The following is a 24,085-nucleotide window of genomic DNA, read 5'->3' on the forward strand; positions in this document are numbered from 1 at the left end:
TACGCAAAGTAGAACATTTGAAACCTTTTTTTTCTTCAAATTGTTTTTAGTACTGTTCTTTATCAAAAAGTCGCAAAATGTTGCAAAAATTAAACAAAATATTTCTGGCTTCCATAAAATCACTGTTGGCAGACTGGAGAACATTTGTTTTTCCAACAAATTTTATTGGTTTTACAAATTTAACAAAAGTAAGGGTAAAGGGTGCGGGAAAAATAGGATACATGGGATAGTAGGGAAAGAAAGGGGAAAGAAAATACAGGACTTCCATACTTTAACATACTGTAGCTTACTCAAATAGAACCAGGACAACTGTCGCTTACTCAAAAGTCAAATATGGTTCAAAAGGAAAAAATAAATACGTCCTGGGATGTCTGGAATCACCTTTAGGTGTTCCTATGACCTTGTGGGGGCAAAGTACTGTTCAAAAACAGGCTACAACTGAGGAATAAATGAAGAAAAGTATTTCTGGGCGTTCAAATAATAGAACAATTATATTCAATAAGGTGTTGTTTGTAGTATTTCTTCATTTGGGACGAAGATCAGATTTGGACTTAGAGAGGAGTCCGTGGGAGTCCAAGGAGGATATTATACCTGCACCTATCATGAAGTCAGCTCCCTCCGCCGGAGATGAAATATCGATCAATTTGGATGCAAATTTAATTTTTAGCGTTGAGATCTGAGACCAATTGTAAGGTATTCCAGCTTTTCGGAGTTCACAGGTAGTGGACTGAAATAATTTTCGCTTTTGTAATGTTTCTTGAGATAGGTTTTTGAAAAAGACCAAGTGGTTATATGGAGAAGAAAGGAATTTCAGCTCCTTTGGTATATTTAGTAAAGCATTTGTAACCCAATTGTGGGGTAGAAGGAGACAATGACATCTGTTTCGACATCAGATGGAAGAGCAGATGGTCTGCGTACTCTAAAGACCTTTTCAAGTACATTTTCCTCTTTGGCTTTAGGAAGTAGATAAGAAATTAATGAAGAGTTGTAATCTTTTAGTTGGGAGTTCTTTGGAATCCCTCTAATTTTTACATTGTTTTTCTTTTAAAAGTCTTCAAGATTGTTTAGATTTTTTCTAAAAGAATTGATATCATTTTGGATATTTTTCAATGAATCAGAGAGTGTAGCAAGATTTTGCTGCTCGGTAGGGTATGAGGACCTTTGATTTTTGACTGAAGAGATTTTTTTTGAGTTATAGAAGGAGTTATCAGAAACTCCATAAGAATTTGAGTGTGTGTTAACAGCAATGTATGATAACTTATCTTCAAAGAGCTCTTTAATGAAACTCTTGGACGCTTTGGTATTGTTTAAGTGTATAGAGTCTTCAGGTCTTCCAAATTGGTTTCAGATATTTTTGAATCATCATCACTTGTAGTATTTTTCACTGAAACTAGGAGGGCTTTACATATGCTAATCATAAATTTTTCTGTTGGATTATCATCTGTTGCTTGGATATCGTTTATCAATGAGTTGTTGTTGTTAGAGTGCCCTTGTATTTTTTTCTGATTTGGTTTGATTTGGTTTAGTTCTTTGCTTAAATTTTTCATAAAAGTCAGAGTTTTCACTACTAGATTTGTGTTCTGAGGAAGAATATGACTCTGAAGAATAGATGTCATCAAGGGCCATATCATCTGAAAAAAAGTCACGTCTATAATCAGATGAATCTATATCGCTATAAAACTCCCCAAAATGACCATTTTCCATCTCTCCTGATGAGTTAATGGATTCATCTGATTGGTAGGAAACAAATTTGTCTGTGTTGGAGATATTTGGTTTTTTTTAACAGATTTAGCAGAATAAGGAGCTATATTAGGAAACTTCCCTTTAATTTTCCCTAAATTGTAATCTCTAGGATTGTATGAGGATTTAGAAGGGGAATTTTTTTCAGGTAGACAAATCAGATGCAGATCAACACCCCTTACCTGTGTGGAGATCTATGGGCTGGCTCGCGTTACTGCTACTACCCTTACTGGCTGCTGAGACGGTTACTAGGTATTTCTGTCCACACATTAACCCCGCAATGTCACAGGAGGTTGTAGTAGAATGGCAGACATAATTTCCTCCATCTGTAGCAATTGCTAAAGCGGTGTAATTTTCTCCTCCTGGTTTGGGTTCCCATCCAATAGTTGCCATATTCGTCACACAATCCACGTTTGCAGTCACATTTTGTGGAGTACAAGGAGCTGAAGACAAAACACACAGATTATTAGAAAAATGAATTCCTACTGTAAAACCTTCTATAGAATTATCTACTAGCATGTAAATGGCATTTCACACCAAATATAGAGTTTTCCAATGATAGACGTATCACATATATTTGTGTTAGCAATGGGATGAAAAGAGGAAAACTGCACTTATTATTTATTTTACTCACTTATATAGCGTCATTAATTCCACAGCGCTTTACATACATTATCACTGTCCTCACTGAAGCTCATAAGTTATTCTCTATCTGTATGTCTTTGAAATGTGGGAGGAAACCAGAGTGCCCTGAGGAAACCCACGCAAACACTGGGAGAACATGCAAACTTCTTGCAGATGTTGTCCTTTGTGGAACGTTAACCCAGGAACCTAGAGCTGCAAGGCTGCAGTGCTAACCACTGAGCCAGTTGCGGAAATACCATTGGTGCAATCCGTGCAGCTGCACAGGGGCCCAGGAGGTAAGGGGGCCCTACCACCATCTTCAAAGCAGGGGAAATTTGCATTATGATGAGCTACTGGGCTTTAAAAAGCCCTTACATTGTTTTTGCACAGGGGCTACCATCTACTGTACCTGTGTACACTCCTGCATTGAGCCACTGTGCTGTTATAATGTGACAGTATATTATGTATAACGTCCTCACCTGTTTGGAAGCTGTGAGTGTGACTGCTGTTACTGCTGCAGTAGGCGCCATTCGCTGTCACCGTCACACTATACTGAGAGCCGCACATCAGATCTGTTACCGAGCAGCTCATGTTTGACGTGTGGCATTCATATTTGTCTCCACCATCTTTTATTATGAGAGTTGTGTAATTTACAGCTCCTATCGAGCCCAACCAGGAGACATCCACAACTTCAGCCCCAGCTAAGGATATCAAGTTAGTAGGGGTGCAGGGTGCTGGGGGAAAAAAAGCAATTTGTCAAAATCTGAACACACTATACACTACACACAGTTGTGCATATATTTTCATATTGTTACTGTAATAAAGAAAGATTAAAATTCATAAGCTATATTATTCGGCTAGGTACTCACCAGTTAGCAGTTCTATGGCCGAGCTCGCCTTACTATCGCTGTAGTTATTGGCTGCTGAGACCGTTATCACAGACTTCTGACCACACGATAATCCCACAATGTCACAGTATGTTGAATTGGAATGGCATACATAAAGTCCACCATCTGTGGTAATGGCCAAAGCGGTATAATTGTCTGCTCCCAAACTCTTATCCCAGGATACAGCCACAATATTTGTTACACAGTCCACTTCAGCAGTCACGTTCTGTGGACTACATGGTGCTGTAGATCAAACACACATTAGAATATATGGACTTTTAGTATCAATGATGCGAAAACTGTATAACATTCTGAAAGCCTTTTTTTTCAGAATCATGATCAATAAAAAATAATGATTATTAATGATTATTAGTACTAGAGGTGAGTGGATCACTTTGCGCAACTCCTGTCCATGGTTCTGGTCAGTTTTCTCTGGTAAAGGACAGGAGCTATGTGAATTTCCTTACCCTGTGGGATACAAGGCTCAGAGTAAGATTAGCCAAGCTAACAAAATGTCACCTGCGCGCTGCACGCCGCACAGATGACGTCACGCTGGGCCGGTAAATCAAATGTTACGTCAAGGAACTCAGAAGCTCAAAAAACTCATGCAGCTCCTGTCCACGGTTCTGGTCAGTGTTCTCTGGTAAAGGACAGGAGCTACGTGAATTTCCTTACCTTCTGGGATACAAGGCTCAGAGTATGATTAGCCAAGCTAACAAAATGTCACCTGTGCGCTGCACGCCTCACAGATGACGTCATGCCGGGCCGGTAAATTAAATCTTACGTCAAGGAACTCGGAAGTTCAAAAAACTCGTGCAGCTCCTGTCCATAGCCAAAAAGCGCCAACATGGACCATGGACCAGGGTTGTGTAAAGCTATCCACTCATAGTTGCATTAATACAATTAGTATGATAAAACGTATTTCCAAAAATTCAGGTTACGGCTAATAATTCACATTTTCATTCCTTATTGCATGGAAAGTAATCTAAGTTCTTACTGGCCGCACAAGCATCATACATTTTCTGGGAAGGAGATAGAAGCCACTAGCTTCTACAATGTATAAACTATACTGTAAAGGTGACCACAGAAAGCTCTCAATAACATATTAAAGTGTAATAAAACATAATAAGTCACATCATAATGTAATTTCTGATGGGCAATACTCTCCACTTTGCAGCGTGATATATCATTTTGATCTGATTTTTTGGATGAGGAAATCAAACTTCTGACCTGTTTGAAAGGTTTTAGTGTAACTCCTGTTACTGTTGCAGTACTGGCCATAGGCTGTGACAGCCATACTGTACTGGGAGCCGCACATCAGATCTGGCACCGAGCAGCTCGTGTGTGGAGTGTGACACTCATATGTGACTTCTCCGTCTCCTGTGATGACACTGGTGTAATTGACAGCTCCAATGGAGGCTGACCAGGAAATGTTCACAACCTCAGCACCGACCTGGGATTCCAAGTTAGAGGGGGTACAGGGCACTGAAAACAAAGCCAAAAGGTTACTGAGATTGTGAAACTGTATATAAAACCAGAAACAAAAATTAAAGAATAACAACGTATCTGTAGATATCATAATAACTATTTACACACTTCTCACTTGGAAACCGTCCATGACGGTTATTTTACCTCTCGTCGGAGCTGATTAGTTATGTTCTATTAATAATGACCGGTATTAGGAAGGGGGATTGAGGTGCGTTCTAGTATCTCTGAGCATCAAGTGGGCTAATCTCGTTCCTTGCATCCTCCTGGTATAAGGGTACCATCTCACAGTGGCACTTTGGTCGCTACGACGGCACGATCCGTGACGTTCCAGCGATATACTTACGATCTCGCTGTGTCTGACACGCTCCTGCGATCAGGGACCCCGCTGAGAATCGTACGTCGTGGCAGATCGCTTGAAACTTTCTTTCGGCGTCAAGTGTCCTGCTGTGGCGGCATGATCGCATGGTGTAACAAAGGTGTGCACGATATTGTATACGATGTGCGCATAGTAACCAACGGCTTCTACATCGCAAATACGTCATGAAATTATCGCTCCAGCGCCGTGCATTGCGAAGTGTGACCGCAGTCTACGACGCTGGAGCGATAATGGTGCGATGCTGGAGCGTCACGGATCGTGCCGTCGTAGCGACCAAAGTGCCACTGTGAGACGGTACCTTAAGGCATAAGTATTATCATTTCAAGGTTGTGTTAAGAATCAGCTGTGATCCCATGCTGTCCTGTCTGTATCCTCCTTTGTGTCCTCCCTGCCCAGGAGATGAATCTATAATTACACTGGCTATTGGTCTTTCAATGAGAAAATAAAAACACTGTGGCCTTGATTCATCATTTGTGGCTTTTTTTTAATGAAACTTTTATTTTTTTGTCTTGAGGTATTTACTGTGGTTAATTGCGCCAAATTCATAAAAATACATCAACGGAAACTCAAGGGAAATAAGGAAAGGCAGGTCATCAAAATGCCTTGCACCTTGTTCATGAATATCATCCGTGCGGGGCAGTCCCAGTCTCAGACTCAGTCAATGAAGAAAAACATGAAGGAAAGTTCTCCAAAAATGATCCCAATGGATTGCCTTGCACAGGCGTGCGCTACGGAGGACAGGGAATGAACTTCAATCCAATATTGCGGCCAGCATACAGCCAGCGGGTAAGGAAAGGGTGAATCAAACACCTGAAAACTCCGCCCATATGACCGAAAACCGATCCTGCCAAATTCAGGTGACAGGTTCCCTTTAATTGAATGCAAACAAAAAAAGGCTCAAAAGCACACACAGACCTTGACAAAAAAACAGGTGCAAAGGCAATGATGAATTGTGAGAATCGTCTTTCACACACACTATTGTTTCTTGACAGGACAAAATAAGAAAATATGGAATTACAGTAGCTAATTTGATTCTTAATTTGCAACAATCCGCTATTTTCACTGATCTAAGCTTTCCTTGTGGTTTGAAGTTGTAAAGTTTGTCATTTTCTGTAATTTTTTTTTTAAGACCTAGGTGCACACATTCCTTCAGATAAAATATAAAAACTTTATTTATTTTACCATGGTTATAATTCCATGGCAGTCAAAAAAATGAAAAGATTATGACAAGGAAAAAGTGACGCGTTTCAATCATACTCCTGAGATCTTCACCAGAGCTAAGATTTTAAAATGTTACCTATGTTATCTTAAGGAGCTGGAACGAATCTTTTCTCTTTGTTACGTACGTTTGATCAGAACAGAGCTCCGCGTAATTTGGACCTTTTTGTTGAGCAGCTACATTGTTTTTTTTAATTCACACATCATTTGCATACTAGCAATATCAGATTTAGTTTACATTTTCCCAAGCTAATAATTTTACCAATATATTAAATGATTGGCATTGATATGGTGGCTGGTACCTGGCTCCACTGAAAATGCACTGGACAGCGTCTGACAACTGCTTCCGACTGCTGTTACTGTTGCGTGGTACACCTCGCCACATTCAGTGCCCTCGATCACACAGGTTTCAGTTGTAGACTGGCACATCAGTTCCTTCGGACCGCCAATGCTTTGCATTTCAGCCACATATGTATCTACACCTATTCCACGGCTATTTGTCCACAATATCTGGGTGGTTCCATTAGCACACATACTTTTAGCAGACACATCTGTTGGTTTGCAAGGCGCTGTAAATCAGAAACAGAAAAATGTTGGTGGGAGAAGGATGTACAGTATATTATGCCGTCAATTATTACAAAGATTTTTGAAACAGTTGACTTTCATGGCACTTTTACTGGTCACAAGATGACATGCAGATAAGTCTGTGTCCATCTTCTAGAATCTCCATCAATCTGAAAACCAATTGGTTACTCTTCATCATAGTCAACAAAAAATATAGTGACAGTAAAATAGTAACTTTGTCTCATAAATCGATCTTTCAAATGAAGATAATAAAATTTGTAATATATCCTATCAGAGAAATATGATTCTTTCTCTACTTATAGGTCTGTGTTCACACAGTGCATCCATTCTGTGCTTTTTAGGCTTTCTATTTGTGGGATAACCATAGCGTTTTTGCCACAATTTCATACCTACAACATGTGAACATCTTAATCATTTTTTTTGTCTCCTGCACTGATCATTCACTTTTCAAAATTGCTCAAATCTGTCAACAGATCTGTCTGCAGTGCCTAGAAAAGTCTATGGAGAAGGGAGAGCAGAGAAATGCTGAGGCTTCTAATACAGAGGGAAATCTGCTAAAAAAGCCAGAAACAAGTCATATAATAGTCAGAAATAGTATTATTCCTCATGGACACAACAGCTTATTCAGAAAACTCACCTGAAAGTACAGACATTTAAAGGGATATTCCCGAAAATGTAATGTTAAGGCTCTGTACTCGGTTTTCTGTGGTAGTTTCACAGACATAGAGACGAGAATTTCACACTGGCGTTTTTTGCCAGACGTCGCAATGCGTCGTTTATGGCAAAAAACACATCCTGCAAAGTTGTTTGCAGGATGCGTTTTTGCCCCATAGATTAACATTAGCGACGCATTGCGACACTTTGCCACACGTCGCAACCGTCGTGCGACGGTTGCGCCGTGTTGTGGCGGACCGCCGGGAGCAAAAAACGTTAAATGTAAGATTTTTTGCTCCTGGCGGACCGCTTTTTCCGACCGCGCATGCGCGGCTGGAACTCCGCCCCCACCTCCCCGCACCTCACAATGGGGCAGTGGATGCACCGGAGAAATGCATCTGCTGCACCCGTTGTGCAGTGCATCAAACGCTAGCGTCGGAATCTCTGCCTGACGCATTGCGACGGGGAGATTCCGACGCTAGTGTGAAAGTAGCCTTAGCAATGTGCACCTCTACTCCATTCACACAAGGTCTCAGCACAGCCTAGTCAGGGGATTCAGAGTCTTGTTCTCGGTGTCGCTAGGGGTCTCAAGAGATACACCCCCATTGACCATTACATTATCCCTTATCCTATGGATAGAGGATAACTTTAGATTCTGCGAATACCCTTTTTAATATTTTAATATTTAAAGATAATTTTCAGCAGATTACACACTACAGAACTGTAAGGTAAATATTTTGTGGTTAATCTTTTGTAAAGGGAATCTGTCACTAGATTCATGTCATGCAAACCAAAGGCTGCATGAATCGAAAAACCACGGGGAGTATGAATCAGAGCATGGCTGCATGTTTGCAGCCAAGTGCCCTTTTCTCTAAAACGCCCGGGCATTTCAGAGAAAACAAACCCTGAAGATCTGAGAACCATAGGGAGCGATTGGACTAGTCCGATGCCTCCCCTAGCCGATTCTCCCTGCTCTGCTCTAGTGGATTGACAGGTCTCTCCCATTCACTCATGTATGTAGAGACCTGTCACTTACTGGAGTGGAGCTGAGAGAGCTGCACTGGACTGATCACATCTCTCCCTGAAGTCCCCAGCCGGCTCCTGGAACTATGATCTCTCTGAAATGCTGGAGGGTTTCAGAGAAAAACACAGCTGGATGCAATTGTGCAGCCAGGATCTGATTCATGCTGCCTGTGGTTTTGACAGCATGAATTGAGTCACAGTTTACCTTTTAACACTGCAGATCTTGAAGGTGTCCAGGAGAAATCATATAGAGCGAATGTTTTAAAACAGACTTAACATATATAATACATCTTAGTCCCATAGCAGGCTATGGGTTCCAAATCACAGATCCATACATGTATTCTTATCAGTAAGGGCATAACTGCTGCCATATGCAGTCATGCCGGCTTCTATTAGGCTCGCTGTCTCCGGTACTGGGGGGCTACATTTGCCTATACGTGCACACAACATTGACACCAGTGCCAGTGGCTGAGAAAGAAGACTGTAGATAGGCAACATGCAAGCCAAAAAAGCCATGCTCTTCCTCTACAGTACCTCATATGCTTTAGAAGCAGAGTAACCGAGCCGCCTAACCTGGGAGAAGCTGAAAGCCTAGCACATGGACATCTGCCATCTCCTCTCACAGTATAGCCTGCTACCCTGTAGGAACATTTCTCTCATTATACCACTGCTACCATGACCTTGGTATAGTCGAAGGCGCTCTCTGGGAATACTAATACCCCCTTAATCCAACTAATTGTTGATACCCCTATTTAACAAAACCCACCGTTCACCCGCCCCCCATTACCAATTAATGACAGAGACATAATTTTGTTGGAATAGTATAGGCCACAGCAGCCTCTTTTATTAAACATCAAACATTAACAATAAATGTAAAAAGCATTAACATTCTTTAAAACTAGGAGAAGTCCTTGGAGCCCCCAAGATTCTGGTGATTTAATAACCCATAACGTGAACAACAACTTAACCAATGTTTTACTCCCAGCCGTTGTAACCCTGGCTCGGGAGCACCAAAAACCCACAAGAGGCTTCACTGTTCACGGTACTAATCTGGAGATCCGACCACCCCTGCCGGAACTCCCCACCACCATTCACCAGATCCGAAACCAATTAATTCCAAAACGGGGGGAGCCATATGCCAATGGACCCCCCAAACCAATTTTCACCAACTCCAAGGACTCCCCCCAGCCGCCACAACGAAAGGCCTTTGACCACCTTAAAGGCCCGAGACCCCACCAAAACGAAAAGCTATGGCCCTTTCAATGCCCTCCTGAAGACCCAGAGTCCAAAAATCCATTCCCACGGCATTCAAATGAACACCGTCAGCCAACCAATATTCCCCTTTACTTTTTTCCAATTCGAAGTGCCTCACCGCCACGCCCCCATTCCGAGACATGAAGGCGGACACTGCCCTATTCACTTTTATCCTGGCCTTATCGATTTTTTCTAGAGATCTCATATGCTTCCACCGTTTTCGTGGAACAATGTCAGACCAAACAATGGTCAAACCTGGGTACAATACCCATAACCTCAAGCAGTCCTGCTTTATATCCTTTACCAACTCACGAAAAGGCCGGGCCCCCAAATCCTTACCCCCAACATGTAAAACCAACACATCCGGGGCTCTGTCCAAACTCACGCCGTTGTGAATTTCGCGCAACACTCGATTCCATGTCATACCCCGAAAACCAAGCCACCGGATCACTGCCACGCCTCGATCAAAACCGAGCTGTCTGCCCTCCGTCCGCACATCGGCCCGCAGCGCTCCCCAATGGACATAAGAGTGACCGAAAATCCACACCAGTAATGACTGGCGACCTGAAAAACAAAAACACAAAACTCAAATAAAACCCACACCATAGCAGAACCTTCAACACACTCTTACAAGTCCCCACCAACCATCCCCTGTGGACGTACGTAACTGCGAAACCTGCTTGATCGCCACCTGCCGATCCGCCGAATGGCGGGAGCCCCGAGACCCCCAAGTGCAGCCTCAGTCGCAGCCCCTATCCGAAAAGAATGGGGGGCAAAACAGGCCCCATCTAGACCCAATAGCGCAATTTCTCTTTTAAAAACCGCTGTGAATTGGTAATGAGACAAACAAGAACCATCCTGATGGCACAATAATGATCGATCGCGCCTAGGCTGAAGGCCCCAGTACCAGCGCAGACAAGCAACAGGACACATAGCCGAACCATCAACTGAACCCAACAAGATCCTGCTACCCCGGCCCTCTTGATCCGATTTTGATCGCCGTAACCACAGTTCCACGTGACCATCAGACAAAAACACATCCCTGGCTAAAATTCCCCCCGACACCTGTGTACTAGGCGACACTAACTCGCCCACTCGAAAAGCCCCGAAAAAGGCTAATGAAAAAGCCAGCCGAAATAAACAAAGCTCCAAAACCGAAAAACATAAAGATGACAACACCTCGCCCAACTTCTCTAAAACTTTAAAGGAAACCGGCCGCCTAGAATCCTTTTTTTCCGGCCTCCGCCTGAAACCCTTCACTGCTCTCTGCACCAGAAAAGACTTGGTAATATCGCAGAGGCCACGCAATTTAAAACCAAAGGCCAAAGCCGCCAAGACTCTTGACACTTTAGAAGATGACCATCCAACCGATGCCCCGCGACTCAACCATGGCAGCAGGACCCCCACCTGATCTTCCTGACTTGACCCACTATGTGCGGCCAAAAACAAGTCCTCCCACTTCCTCCAAATCGCCTGATAAGCCTCCCAAGTTCTGGGAGCCAACGACGCCTTAATCAACGCCTCAGCGTCCCGGATACCACTAGCCAAAGTTCCGCAGGGCACTCCAACCCGACCGCTTGAGCCTCCGGAGCCAAAGACCGAAAACGATCGAACTGTAAACGAGAAAGAGAGTCAGCGATGGAATTACAAACTCCCGGCACATGCGACGCCGTTACGTGTGCATTCAGAGACAAACACAACAACACCAATTGCCTTAACACACGCATCACCGGGGGCGATGACGCGGACAAGCTGTTAATCGCACAAACCACCCCCAAGTTATCACAGTGAAAACGAACTCGCCTATTTCGAAAAATCCCCTGCCACAAATGCACCGCTACCAAAATGGGAAAAATTTCCAACAACGCAATGTTACGAACCAGACCGGAGGAAATCCAAGTCGCTGGCCATTTTGACGCACATCATTGACCCTGAAAGTAGGCTCCGAAACCCGACCCACCGGCTGCATCGGTAAATAACTCCAACGACTCATTGTCAATCACGCTCTCGATAAACAAGGACTTGCCATTATACGTCTTCAAGAACTCACTCCAAACCGCCAAATCCTCCTTGTGTTCAGACGACAACCGTATAAAATGGTGAGAAGCCTTAACTCCCGCAGTCGCAATAGCCAATCTCCTTGAAAAAACTCTGCCCATCGGCATGACCCGACAAGTGAAATTGAGTTTTCCTAGCAATGATTGCAACTCTCGCAAAGGCAGCTTGCGCAGGCGACCAACCCGCCACACCTCATCACGAAGGCCTGTCACTTTGTCTTCCGGCAACTGAAACTCCCACTGAACTGTATCAATGACGATACCTAAAAAACACAAACACGTGCTCGGGCCCTCCGTCTTACCTGGGGCCAGCGGGACGCCAAAACGAAAAGCCACCCATTCTATTGCAGTCAAAATCCTAGAACAACAGTCAGACCCGGCCGGGCCAACGCATAAAAAATCGTCTAAGTAGTGCAAAATCGAATCACAACCAGAAACTTCTCGAACTACCCATTCCAAAAAGGAACTAAAAGCCTCAAACAGGGCACAAGATAACAAAAAACAACCCATGGGTAAACACCTATCGACAAAAAATCGATCCTCCCAAAAACAACCAAGAAGTCTAACGCTAGACGGATGAACTGGCAACAGGCGAAAAGCGGATTCTATGTCCGTCTTGGCAAGCAGAGCACCTTTTCCGCATTTTTGTACCCAAACCGCCGCCTCATCAAACGATGCATACACCACCGAACACAGCTCTGGATCAATGCCGTCGTTCACCGATCTCCCCTTGGGGTACGACAAGTGCTGAATCAGGCGAAATTTTCCCTTCTCTTTTTTAGGGACTACACCCAAGGGGGAGACGACTAAATCTTCAAACGGAGCCTGTTCAAACGGGCCCGCCATGCGGCCCAGCGCCACCTCCTTACGTAATTTTTCAGAAACCACATCAGCATGCAACAAGGCTGAACGCAATTTTTCTCTAACCAAGGGGACCGCAAAGGAAGGAGCCGGAATAACAAAACCTTCCGTAAAGCCTGACAACAATAAGGCCGCCTTTTCCCTATCCGGGTATCTATTTAGATAAGGGGCCATCCTTTCCACCTTCACTGGTGTCTCCCCCATAAGAATTAACTGAACCTGACTTTGCCTTGCCTTTTTTAAAACATTTTGCGGCTCCTTGGGAGGTACCACTGCAGTGGGAACACAAGTGCTTAAATTTACAATTGACTCCAAATTTGCACTGTCCCTCATTAAATTGCCAGCAGACGCCCAGTTTTTGTCCGCCTGCCTGTCCCGCATTACCTGAGGTACTCGCAGCGCCGGGCTGTGAACCATGGCCAGAAGCCCCGGCCCCCCCATGAAAGGGGGTACCAAACTTGTACTGCGCCATTACGCGCAACCAAAGACCAATATCTTTTTGGTCCCATCTAATGGCCTGCCGAACAGCTTTCCTCTGTCTGAACTGCTCGTCATACCTAAGCCACGCCTGACCGCCATACACCCTGTGAGACTCGCTAATGGAATCCATATAACAAAATAAACCCGAGCAATTCTCGGGCGCCGTCTCGCCAATAACACTGGCCAGGATAGCGAAAGCCTGAAGCCAATTGGCGAAAGTCTGGGGAATTAAACGCCACCGCCGTTTTTCCTCCTCCTCTTTTTTCGAATCATTCTTCTTCCCCTTATCAATGTAAATTTTTTCCAGCGGGAGCAGTGAAAAAATTTCCACATATTCGTCTTTGCTTATCTTTTCTCTGACCTCTTTTTTCAGATGCGCCCCCAACGGGCCCTCAAAACACACATACACCTCTCCGTGGGCGCTATCGTCTAAATGGATCCTACACTCCTTCTCTTTCTCCGTCTGCACCAAGACGGAAACCGGTTCCGAGACCTCGACCTGCACAGCCGCTGCATTAACCGGGCCCGCCTGCTGACCAGACCACGCCCCCAAAAACCCCTGCGGACCTACGCCGCCATCCAATCTCGCCAACAATGTCTGCACGCCAGCTAAAAGCTCCCGGACCCCCGCCGCTTCGCCACCGCCTGCCAAACCCGCCACAGCTAAACCGCTAAGTGCTCCCTGACCACCACCAACTGCAGGCGAACTCGCATCAGAATGACACAAACGAGACACAGACGCATACTCACCGGGCTGCAAGGGGTCTGTGGTCCCTCCAGCCGGAGTGCTGGTATCCTGAGCTGGTATCCTGACGTCCGCGAACCGCCCACCGGTGAACCTTGATGCTGGCTATCCGAAACGCTGCTCTGGAACGTCGCCGATACCTGCGGCACCAGATCCGGGCCCCAGCTGGCAGAGGCCGTCCGCGCTGGTGAATAAGGGGCCCGCTGTCCGCTGCCCGCCACGCTCCTTGCTGCCACAGGAGGCTGAACAGGCCTCAGCCCTGGAGCAGGGAGACCCCCCGCCGCCGCTGCAGGGGCCGGCCCGGCGCCGTCCAGCCTCGGGCCGCCCGCTCCTCCGGCCACTCCCGCTCCTCCAGATCCCGTCACTGTTGCCGAGGCAGGCCGCGCGGCAGGAACATCACCGCCGCGGCCTCCCGAAGCCCTAGGCCCCATGCGTTGTCCGGCGCGTCTAGGCCCCGCTCCCACCACGCCACGAGGTGAGGGCCTAGCCACCGCCGCTGTGCCCCGTCCGGCTGTCGGATTCCTCCCAGGCCGGGGCCTGCCCGCCGCTGCTCTTACCGGTGCCCGGCCTGGAGGGTCCCGGGAGGGGCTCCTGCGCCTGCGGGGGGCACGTGGTCCAGAATCCGGCGACAGCCGCTCGGGGGGCCGTGTCCGCCGAGCTCGCCGCTCCAAAGGGGGGACCACAGATGAAGATCCACCTCCGCCGCCATCCATCAAATGAGCCACCTGCGCTTCCAGCCTACCCGGAGGGCGAGAAGCTGCAGCCGCCCTCACGCTGGCCATGCTTCTGCTAAGGTGAGCGGGAACTGACCTGCCCCCGCCCCCTACCCCTTACAATATCCCCTGCCACTAACCCCCCCCACCCTTCTAATTAGCCTAAAGACGCCCACCCCCTCCTCTCCTAACCCCTGTCATGTAGGCCTTCACTTAGCCGCGGGGGGGAGGGGGCGGCTCGCTCCGGCCTGTCCTTCTGTGCAGCTGTAGGGGATGCAAATGCGTATATTGTTCCCTCTTCTCCCCAACCCTTTTAAGTATGTATAATATGATGAGTATTTGATTAATGTGTTCGTACACGGTGGCACTGCTACACATAAGGAGTATTGTCACCGTATAGCAGAGTACTGCAACACTTTATGCGTATTACTCTGCATATTTACATATGTCTACATGCTTTGCACACATGTTGGTTAGGGAAAATATGTGCCACGGGTCCATATAATGTTAGGGGGCGTAGTACCCCAAGTTGGCTATTAGATGGGGGCATTATAGAACATAGACCTAATGATAGGTATAGTTAGAATAGGAGGGGCACGATGGGGATAAGTATAGTGGTGTAGCTTCCTGTTTTATTCAGTTGAGGCCTGAGTGCCCGTGCAGCTCATATCGGGGCTGGCTAGCCCAGGGTACTTTGTGTCCCGTAACGTTCCTTAGGAAGGATTAGGTCCAGAAAAGATATCCAGTGGGCCGGTACTAAGAAGAGAGAGAGTGAGAGAAAGAATACAGCAACAGCAGGATCAGCAGTGCAGGAATAGTGGACTGCAGCTACTGAACAGAAGAAGGTTGAGCCATTTGGGAGAAAGTGCACCGAGATGTGGCAGATGTTTGTGAGTCGCCGCGAGGGCTAGGGGTCACTCGGTACTAGGCCCTGCGATTCACAGGGGGATGTCACGGTGGCTGTGACCCGGTCCGTGGCCCAGGGCGCCCATGTAAACGGGAAAGGTTGTTAAAGGGATAGAGTTTATGTTCGTAACGCCACCTGTGGTATTCGGTCAGTGGGGACCGACGCTGCTTTAAGGGGTCTGCTGGGGTGATGTTATGGCAGCTAGATGGTATACCTTCCCACAGGTGAAGTATGTCCCCAGGGCTTCCCAATGTGTAGATGGTGGTATGGTGAGAGGCACAGAGAAGAACGAGGACACAAGGTTTCAGTCTCTTTACCTTTTACTGAAGACTTCAGCATCCATCCACAGTCCAGGGCACCAGACCACAGGGCAGGCAGAAAAGTCTGGGCAGTCCAGAGACAAGCAAGTTCCCCTGGGTAAGTCAGGTGGGAGCCTACCACTCTGCGCTTTCTGTCTCTAAGTCCTTGCTGCCACTAAGTGTCTCAACAAGGTATTTAATCGTTCTGCTGTCCTAGGACAGGTACCTGTATGGCAGGCAGCTCAGACCGTGTGAACTGGGGTCTGTTCTCGGTGACTCCAGGCTCCTAGGTGCTGCTGTGCCACAGGTAATTATGGGCGAAGTCCTTGTAGAACAATACCCTCCGGTTCTGCTCTGTGTTTTATAATCCACAAAAGCCTTGAGCTCCCTGTACCCAGATTCTTGCACTGATACTCGTCAGAGGCCTGCTCATGGCCTCCTGGAGCTCTCTATTTCCTCTGTGCTCCACTCCTGTCTGTCCTCGCACACAGACTTCTACTACCACCTGAGCTGTCTCCGCCTCCAAACCAGGATCTTTATTGAGGGAAGCTGCCTTAAAACAGGGCTTGGAGCTCCCCCCTCCTGGCCTGGAAGTGGAAGGTGTTGTGTGTGTGTAAACCTACCAAAGGAAACCTCACTTGTCTCCAGACATAGCACTATCCTCCCCGTGAGGAAGACAACACTACTGTGGTACCCGAACTCCTGGGGTGCCACATTTGCGTGGGCCGCCATTCTCAGAACCGGGGTGAAATGGCAGGGAATGCCCCCACGGAAGGCAGAAATACTGAACGTTGAGGACACTGCAGAACCATATGGTACGAACCGCCCTGAACGCAGGTTAAGCGACAGGCAAGGGTCAGAGACATCGATGCCCAATGCTGTATCAGTGTGTTCCCTGGATGACAAGTTGCTGAGTAAAGATGTTGAAGTGAAACTGGACTGTGACTCCTTATTCTTAGAATTGTCTGCAAAGGTACTGACCCGTACCGGGGAAGCCCTGATGGCGTAGAGAAGCAGCACCGAGGTACTCAGAATGGAAGACGTGTCTGTATGCAGGAGGAGGCCCAGGGAGTGATACAGGGATTGCTGTCGGCCATGGCTACCTCCCTGGTTCCCTCTTCCTACGCAGCCATTACAACATCTTATGGTATGATAATTAAGATGTCTGGTCTGGCATCTGATAATTTAGGTACCTGGTTTTGGGTCTGATAATTCTAAGGTAACATAACATCCTAAACCTATAGAGGTGGCCATACACCTTAAATAGTTCTTTCACCTTACAGCTATTCCTCCTGATTCCCATCTCTGCATCACACATACCTGTATTCTCAATGGTAAAGGGTAGTAGGCTGCTTACAGTCATTTCTAGTGGCTAATCTCCATTAAAAGCAACACAATTGATCTTGATGAATTCTAACAAGCCCCCAAACTGCTGTTGGGGACAAAAGGGATACTCCCATACCAGGTGTGAACACAGACAGAAGAGGGCCCCTGCGGAAGAAGAAGAATATATGGGCTCTTTGCAGTATAATAGCTCCTGAAAACGCACAATTACACCTGATTTTGAGATGGCAGTGGCCCCCTTACCTCATGACCTCCTGTCCTCCTGAGCCCCTGTACATACACATTAGATGGTTGACCACTCGCCCAATGTGTATGGCTACACTTGGCAGCTTAGTTGTAATTTTCAAAACCATAGTTATGGGGATAATGGGCACATTCAAATATTTACAATGGGGCCCGGCCTTTTCTAGTTACACCCCTGCTTAGCACAGTTGTGTGCATGAGGCTTTAGAAAAGGGGACTTGTCATGCTACAAATCATTTCTAAAATCATTTTAAAAAATGTAGAAAAAAATTAACTTTACCTGAAAGTAATGGTGCACTCTGATTGGAGGAAGAGACACACTGACCATTATTGGCATCAACAGAAACAGAGAACGGTTGTCCACAGCTAATATTGCTGATTTCGCATTGATTCTCTAGCGTTGTACAGTTGTGATGTTCAGAGTCGCCCCATGCAGTAGCTGTGAATGTTAGATTTCCGGTGTCCTCCATCCACGTGACAAGTATTGTGTTTTCATAGCAAATTAATTCAGTAGTGACAATCTGTGGGATACAGGGAACTGCAAAGACAAAAAAAACCCAAACATTTTATTTTGCTTCGTAACTGGAAGTAAGAAACTGTTCAAGTGATAGGATGGAATGAGAAGGCTGCTGTAGATCAGCAGTCAGTGATTGTCTGCAGTGGTCATGTGATGCCCCCCCCTCCCCCCACTAGAGGTTGCCTCTAGTAGACAAGCAGTGAACATAGTAGTGAGTGTGGAGGAATCACCTAGCAGGTAAGTATAGTTTTTTTTTTCCTTAAAACACCCTGGGCGCATTAAGTATAACCCGTTTAATTTTTAACTTTCTTATTGTGCCATTACATTGTGCATATAAAAAATTGGAGGTGTTTCATCTGAGAAAAAAAGGCTTTTTAATGTTTCTATAAAAAGAACACAAAAGGAACATGTCACGTTTAGTGTTGATCGAATAGTGAAATATTCGGATTCAGGAAAATCGGCACAAATAATTTCTAATATCCGTGTATCCGTACCGAATAACTAATCTAATGCAAGTCAGTGGGAAAGACGAATATATTTCTTTAGACCCAACAATCGTGTCTGGGAGCCTGAGAAAAAAGCTTAAATGGATGGGACAGAGCTAAAACTAAATGGGGACAGCATTGAGAAGATGCCTGCATGCCTTTCTGACTCACATATGGTATCTGGGAATAATTTTGTCAGACTATTGCGTCGGTTTTACAGGTTTTTAAAAAGACCCACCAAACCAAACATTTTTTTAAAAAGGGAAAAATGCTAAGAAACATTATTTCTTTCATAATTGCATATTACATGTATATAATGAAAAAAAAAAAATAAAAATAAATTATACCTCCCCTTTAGCAGAGTGCCAGCAGGTGCTGTGAAACCTGAGTTTGGTAAGGGCCCTCAGTTGACCCTGTATCATACATTTGGTAGAGCTTTCGGGAAGTCCCTCTCTCATGCCAAATAGATAGCCAGACAGTGGAATACATATTCCCCATCACTTTGCAATGCCAGCTAAGACATGCCCATTTGAATTTTGGGCTTTGCCCGCCACCACCACCATATCCACTGCCTTATGCGACCCTCGCTGACAATTAGCAGAGTGCCTGTAGATGCCGTGAAACCTGCATTTTGTAAGGTCCACAGGTCATTTTTGCCACCGGATCCCAATGGAGCCACTGTCATAGCAGGTGAAGCCTCGGTAAGGTGAATATAATACAGGAGTGGATTCTACCAAACACCAAAAGCATTAAAATTAAATTCTGAATACAGTGTATGCAAGCGAGGGCCTATATTGTGGTCAGTTTGTCAGGCCTGAAATCCATGTCAGGAACATGTATTAGCCTCATTTTACTTGAAAGCAGCCTCCTCAAGGGAAAGAGCCAGGAGTGCCATTGACCAATCTGCACAAGCCTACGCACTTCTTCTGGAAACTACCTAACCAGGCTGAATTTATCTTTTGCATGGTTTTAAGCAACAATGGAATAACTACAGGATATGTCACAGAGAGTGATGAGGTCTGTGGCGTGTATTACTCAGGTGACAAGCAGTGCTACACAGCTGAGGTAAAGGCCGTAGCGTGGCAATAACCATGTTCAAATATGTGTAAGGCTGCAGCCTGAATAGGTCTGTGGAGTGTATTAACCCAGTCTCTTAGACGTGCTTAAAATGTACAGAAACTGGCCAATAACCCACCAACATTTTTTTGTAAGGACCCAAATGTAGAAAATGTAAGGGAAGCGACAGTTTAATAGAGACAAAAGTCTCATTTAGAAGCTTGGAAAAGTCAGCAATGGTCTTTGTCCAACACCGGAAAATGTAAATTGTTAACGAATATGTATACCCTATCTAACTTACAATTTGTGAACAGACATATATGATGACAAGGGACAACTGAACGCTGCGCTGGGACAACGAACTGGATGTGGTTGCTTATTATTGTGTGTGCAGCCATGGGTTGTGGGCAGGAGGCATCAGCAGATTGGGACGGCCGTAACACAGGGGAAGGCACAGTGGTTTCACCCTCAGACACAGATTTGGTACCCAGGTGTTCCGCCCACCTACTGAGGTGCTTGGCTGCCATGTGCTTTTGCATGCTGGTGGTGCTCAGGTTGGCAGTGTCCTTGCCTCTTCTTAGCTTGGTTTGGCAGATGCTGCAAATTACAGTTGTTTCACCCTCAGACACAGATTTAGTACCCAGGTGTTCCGCCCACCTACTGAGGTGCTTGGCTGCCATGTGCTTTTGCATGCTGGTGGTGCTCAGGTTGGCAGTGTCCTTGCCTCTTCTTAGCTTGGTTTGGCAGATGCTGCAAATTACAGTTGTTTTATCTGAAGGACTTTAAGGAAAAAACTGCCATACAGGGGATCAACGCACCCTTGGCCTGTTTTCTAGCCAAGTAGGGGAGCTCTGTGGAACAGTTGACCGAGTTCTACCTCTGGGCAAACCACTACCTCTTCTTGCCTGTTTTCTTGCTACAGATCCATCCCTCTCTGCACTGCTGTGCTTGCTAGTCATGCCACCATGCCAGGTTGGATCAGTGGTCTCATCATCGACCAACAGAGGTGTCCACATTCACCCAGGCATACAGACATTGGCCTTCGGTAAGTGTTCACATTTGGACAGGGGGGTTAGGGACCCATCAGTTATGAGACCACCTTGACAACGGTTGATGGGCTCACACTATTTGATTATATCAAATTCTGTGCAAAGCGTCTCTTAAATATTTTCCTAATGTTCAAAAGCCATTTTGCTATTCATATTTCATATATTTCAGATTAGACATGCTTTTGCACAATAGAGTGCAACCTTTTTTGTATATTTATGTATGGAGGTAGCTGCTCCTGGTATGCACCTACCTATTCACACTAGTTTGGATGTGCGAGTCTTTTTTTTTGTCATCTCATCATCGACCAAGTCGGCTTCCAATTCCTCAATCTGATCCTCCCTCTGAGTTGCGATTTGAGGCTGACCTCATGGCAACTGTGCCTCATGATTATTCTTCACCTCTTCAGACATCAATTGACCTTCCCCAATGTGGCTTTCTCCTGGCAGTGGGTGCTCAAATGTTTGAGCATCACAGGACTCCACCTCCTCATGACCTTATTTAATGGTGCATGTTGAGAGGCCTGATAAATTACAAGGGAACGTAAACAGTTCCTCAGAGTGGCCAGCGTTGGGATCATATGTCTCCTGGGACTCTTGATGATGGGAGGAAGAAGGACCAGGTTGAGGATTCAAAGGCTCAGCCTCTTGGCTACTGAGACTGGACCGTTTGGAATACTTTGTGGTGCTGCTTGTCAACACATTGGAGCCTTTGTCTGCCATCCAACTCACAACATACTCAAACTTGTCTGAGTTCGTTAGTGGTGTAGCACGATGACCAAATTTTGACAGGAAACTAGAACGAGGTACAGTAACCTTTGGATCTGTCACACAGCCTTGGTGGGCACCACCACATCCACATCCCTTAATGTCACCCTTTCACATCTTGAATGCGTTATGCTTATGAAACCAAAAAATACTGGCTTTATTTTTCACAAACACTTCAAATGCAGAGTAAGATTATTGCCCCTGCTAAATTGTCACGTACAATTATCTGTACCTGTATTGCTCCAGTCGCACAACTGGTAGATAAATATATGCTATTTTTTTAGAACAATAGAAAACTAAGATTGTTTTTCAGTCAGCTTACTATAACCCTGCAAATGGGAAGTAATGAAGATTATTTCCCCTGGTAAATTGTCACATTCGATTATATGTATCCGTATTGCGCCAATCACACAACTGGTAGATAAAGATAGACTATTTTTTAGAACAATAGAAAACTAAGATTTTTTTTTCAATCGGCTTACTATAACAATGCAAATGCGGAGTAATGAAGATTATTACTCCTGCTAAATGTAACTGCAATGACTAGAACAGCTAGGTGCCTGCTTTCCACCCATCCCCCCTGCTATTAAATCTCTCACTACTAAATCCCCACCTAACAAACAAAAAAAAGTAATCTTGACAGTCATCAACTCTTAAAAGAGCTTTTTGGAATGAATAAACGCTCAGTATAAACTCCTATGGGCTCTTTTCCATTTGCGAGAAACACGTCCGTGTCTCGCATGTGAAAACCAAGCTCTGGCGCCGGCACTCCAGAGTGGAGAGTGTGGTTGCATAGCAATACATGGAGCTGCACGCTCTGCTCCCAAGTGCCAGCGCCAGAGCTTGGTTTTAACATGCGAGACTCGCACGTATTTCTCGCAAGTGAAAAGGAGCCCTATCACTCTCCCTACACTACTTTCACTTTCCCTGCGCTCAAACTACGCTCTCCCTATGCGTTTTCTGGCTGCAAATAAAGCACCAAAGTTGCTGGGCGGGTCACTCGAATATACCGAGGCGAACACCAAATTACTCGCCAAGTAACGAATAGCCCTAATACCGTACTATTCGTGCGAGTAACATAGTGCTGAATGTATTCGCTCATCACTAGTCACGTTGTAAGTACAGTCCAAGCTATGGGCAGCATGGTATAGGGAAGAGAAACTAAGATTTAGAGATTGTATTTTATTCATTGAAATCCGTGGTGTTTGTACGCACAAGTCAAGTGGGCGCTCGTACCAGGCATTGACCACGCTCTCTGCATGCACGGTCATATCAGCACAACAGGGATTTCAATGAATAAAATACAAGTTTTAATGAAACTTCTCCAACAAAACTATATATTAATCTGACCAGCTCCTCCGGTTCTATAACATCCTGCCTGCAGGTCAGATACCATGTTCGTTATGACATAAATTGACTAAGTTTTTTTTTCTAAGAAAAACTCCTGCATTCATCTTAATTGTTCGATTTGCATATCCTAGTTAACGCGCTGTTTCATAAAGACGATCCCTACCTCAATTATGGCATAAAATATCCAAAGTGAGGGAACCCCCATCTATAAGACAGGATGGGTGCTGGTAACAAAGAGCAGCTGTCATGCAGGCAGATATGGTAAATCCTGTCACAGTTTGACCAGAGGGATAACAACTGTTTATGGTGGGTTTCTGGAGGTGGACTCATCGCCAGGCAAAGAAATTTTAATAAATGAGTGACTAATCAAGACTACAAGTTAGGCCTCGTCCAGACGTCAGCAATTTTTCTTGTCCGTAAACATAAAAACAGTCTGACTTTCATATGCGGTTTTGATTTTTTGATCCGATTTTCATCAGTGTGTTTCTCTCATAAAAAAAATAAGCAAATAAATTGTGAAGCTTCTCCTACCCATTACAGCGATAAAAACGGAAAGCACACGGACTGCACACAAATGACAGAGATTACTGTCTGTCAGCCATTTCTTAAGGACTCACGGATTTGTATTGGCAATTTTGACACTCAGATAACAAAACAACTGCAGACATGTGGACATCTGCATAGAATATAATAAGCACATGTTATATCCATGAAAGAGATGGATAGAATATGTACGGGAAAACCAGACGTCTGAACGAGGCCTTATCCAGACTCCCCTTTAACTTGTTTATATTTGTAATACTTACAACGGTTGTCAGCAATGAACGCTCACCTGCTTTGACCTCCACAGTCGGCCTGTAGGGGCTCATGCACTGGAAGTTGTCGGCAATCACATATACTGTATAGGTCTGGCTGCACGCCAATGCAGATAAATTACAGCTTTGATCAAAGGATTCACAGGAATATTCTGAGCCATCACTTGCTTTCGCATACGCAATGTAACGAACGGCCCCTTCACTGTACTCCCATTGAACGAGCGTAGATTGGGTTTGGCAATCAGTCAGGGCTGAAATTTTCTCTGGTGCACAGGGAACTGTAAGGCAAACACGCAAGAATGATGTTGTCCATGATACTCCATTTTTTAGGACTTGGTTGACTTAAATTGTCCTCACTATAAAATATATATTGAAGAGATACATCATATAAGGAATAGGTGTCAGGTCTACAGCCAGGAGGTGACACTACATTGTTGCCATCTGCTGAACCTGAGTATGAGTTGCCGGCATAGATATTTCCCACCCTTGTTTCCTGAATGGCTCTCCTTACCAGAATTAGGCTGGTTTCACACACACAGGGTTTTATTGA

At 45.3% G+C, this 24,085-nt stretch overlaps 1 protein-coding gene and 1 long non-coding RNA gene across 2 annotated transcripts; both read right to left on the bottom strand.

Annotated features, from left to right (window-relative positions):
• Positions 1 to 2,434: 2,434 nt before the first annotated feature.
• Positions 2,435 to 4,869, bottom strand: LOC138648110 (fibronectin type III domain-containing protein 7-like). The gene is made up of 5 exons (XM_069737616.1): positions 4,855 to 4,869; positions 4,482 to 4,773; positions 3,234 to 3,494; positions 2,844 to 3,098; positions 2,435 to 2,490 (listed from the first exon to the last, which is right to left on the bottom strand). The coding sequence occupies exons 1-5, from the start codon at positions 4,867 to 4,869 to the stop codon at positions 2,435 to 2,437; spliced, it is 879 nt and encodes a 292-aa protein (XP_069593717.1).
• A 1,772-nt stretch (positions 4,870 to 6,641) lies between these two features.
• LOC138647214 (uncharacterized) lies at positions 6,642 to 23,673 on the bottom strand. The gene is made up of 3 exons (XR_011314920.1): positions 23,553 to 23,673; positions 17,779 to 18,036; positions 6,642 to 6,902 (listed from the first exon to the last, which is right to left on the bottom strand). It is a non-coding gene; the product is annotated as an uncharacterized lncRNA (long non-coding RNA).
• Positions 23,674 to 24,085: the final 412 nt, after the last annotated feature.

This window comes from Ranitomeya imitator, chromosome 8 (genome assembly GCF_032444005.1).
Source record: "Ranitomeya imitator isolate aRanImi1 chromosome 8, aRanImi1.pri, whole genome shotgun sequence".
Taxonomy (NCBI): Eukaryota; Metazoa; Chordata; class Amphibia; order Anura; family Dendrobatidae; genus Ranitomeya; species Ranitomeya imitator.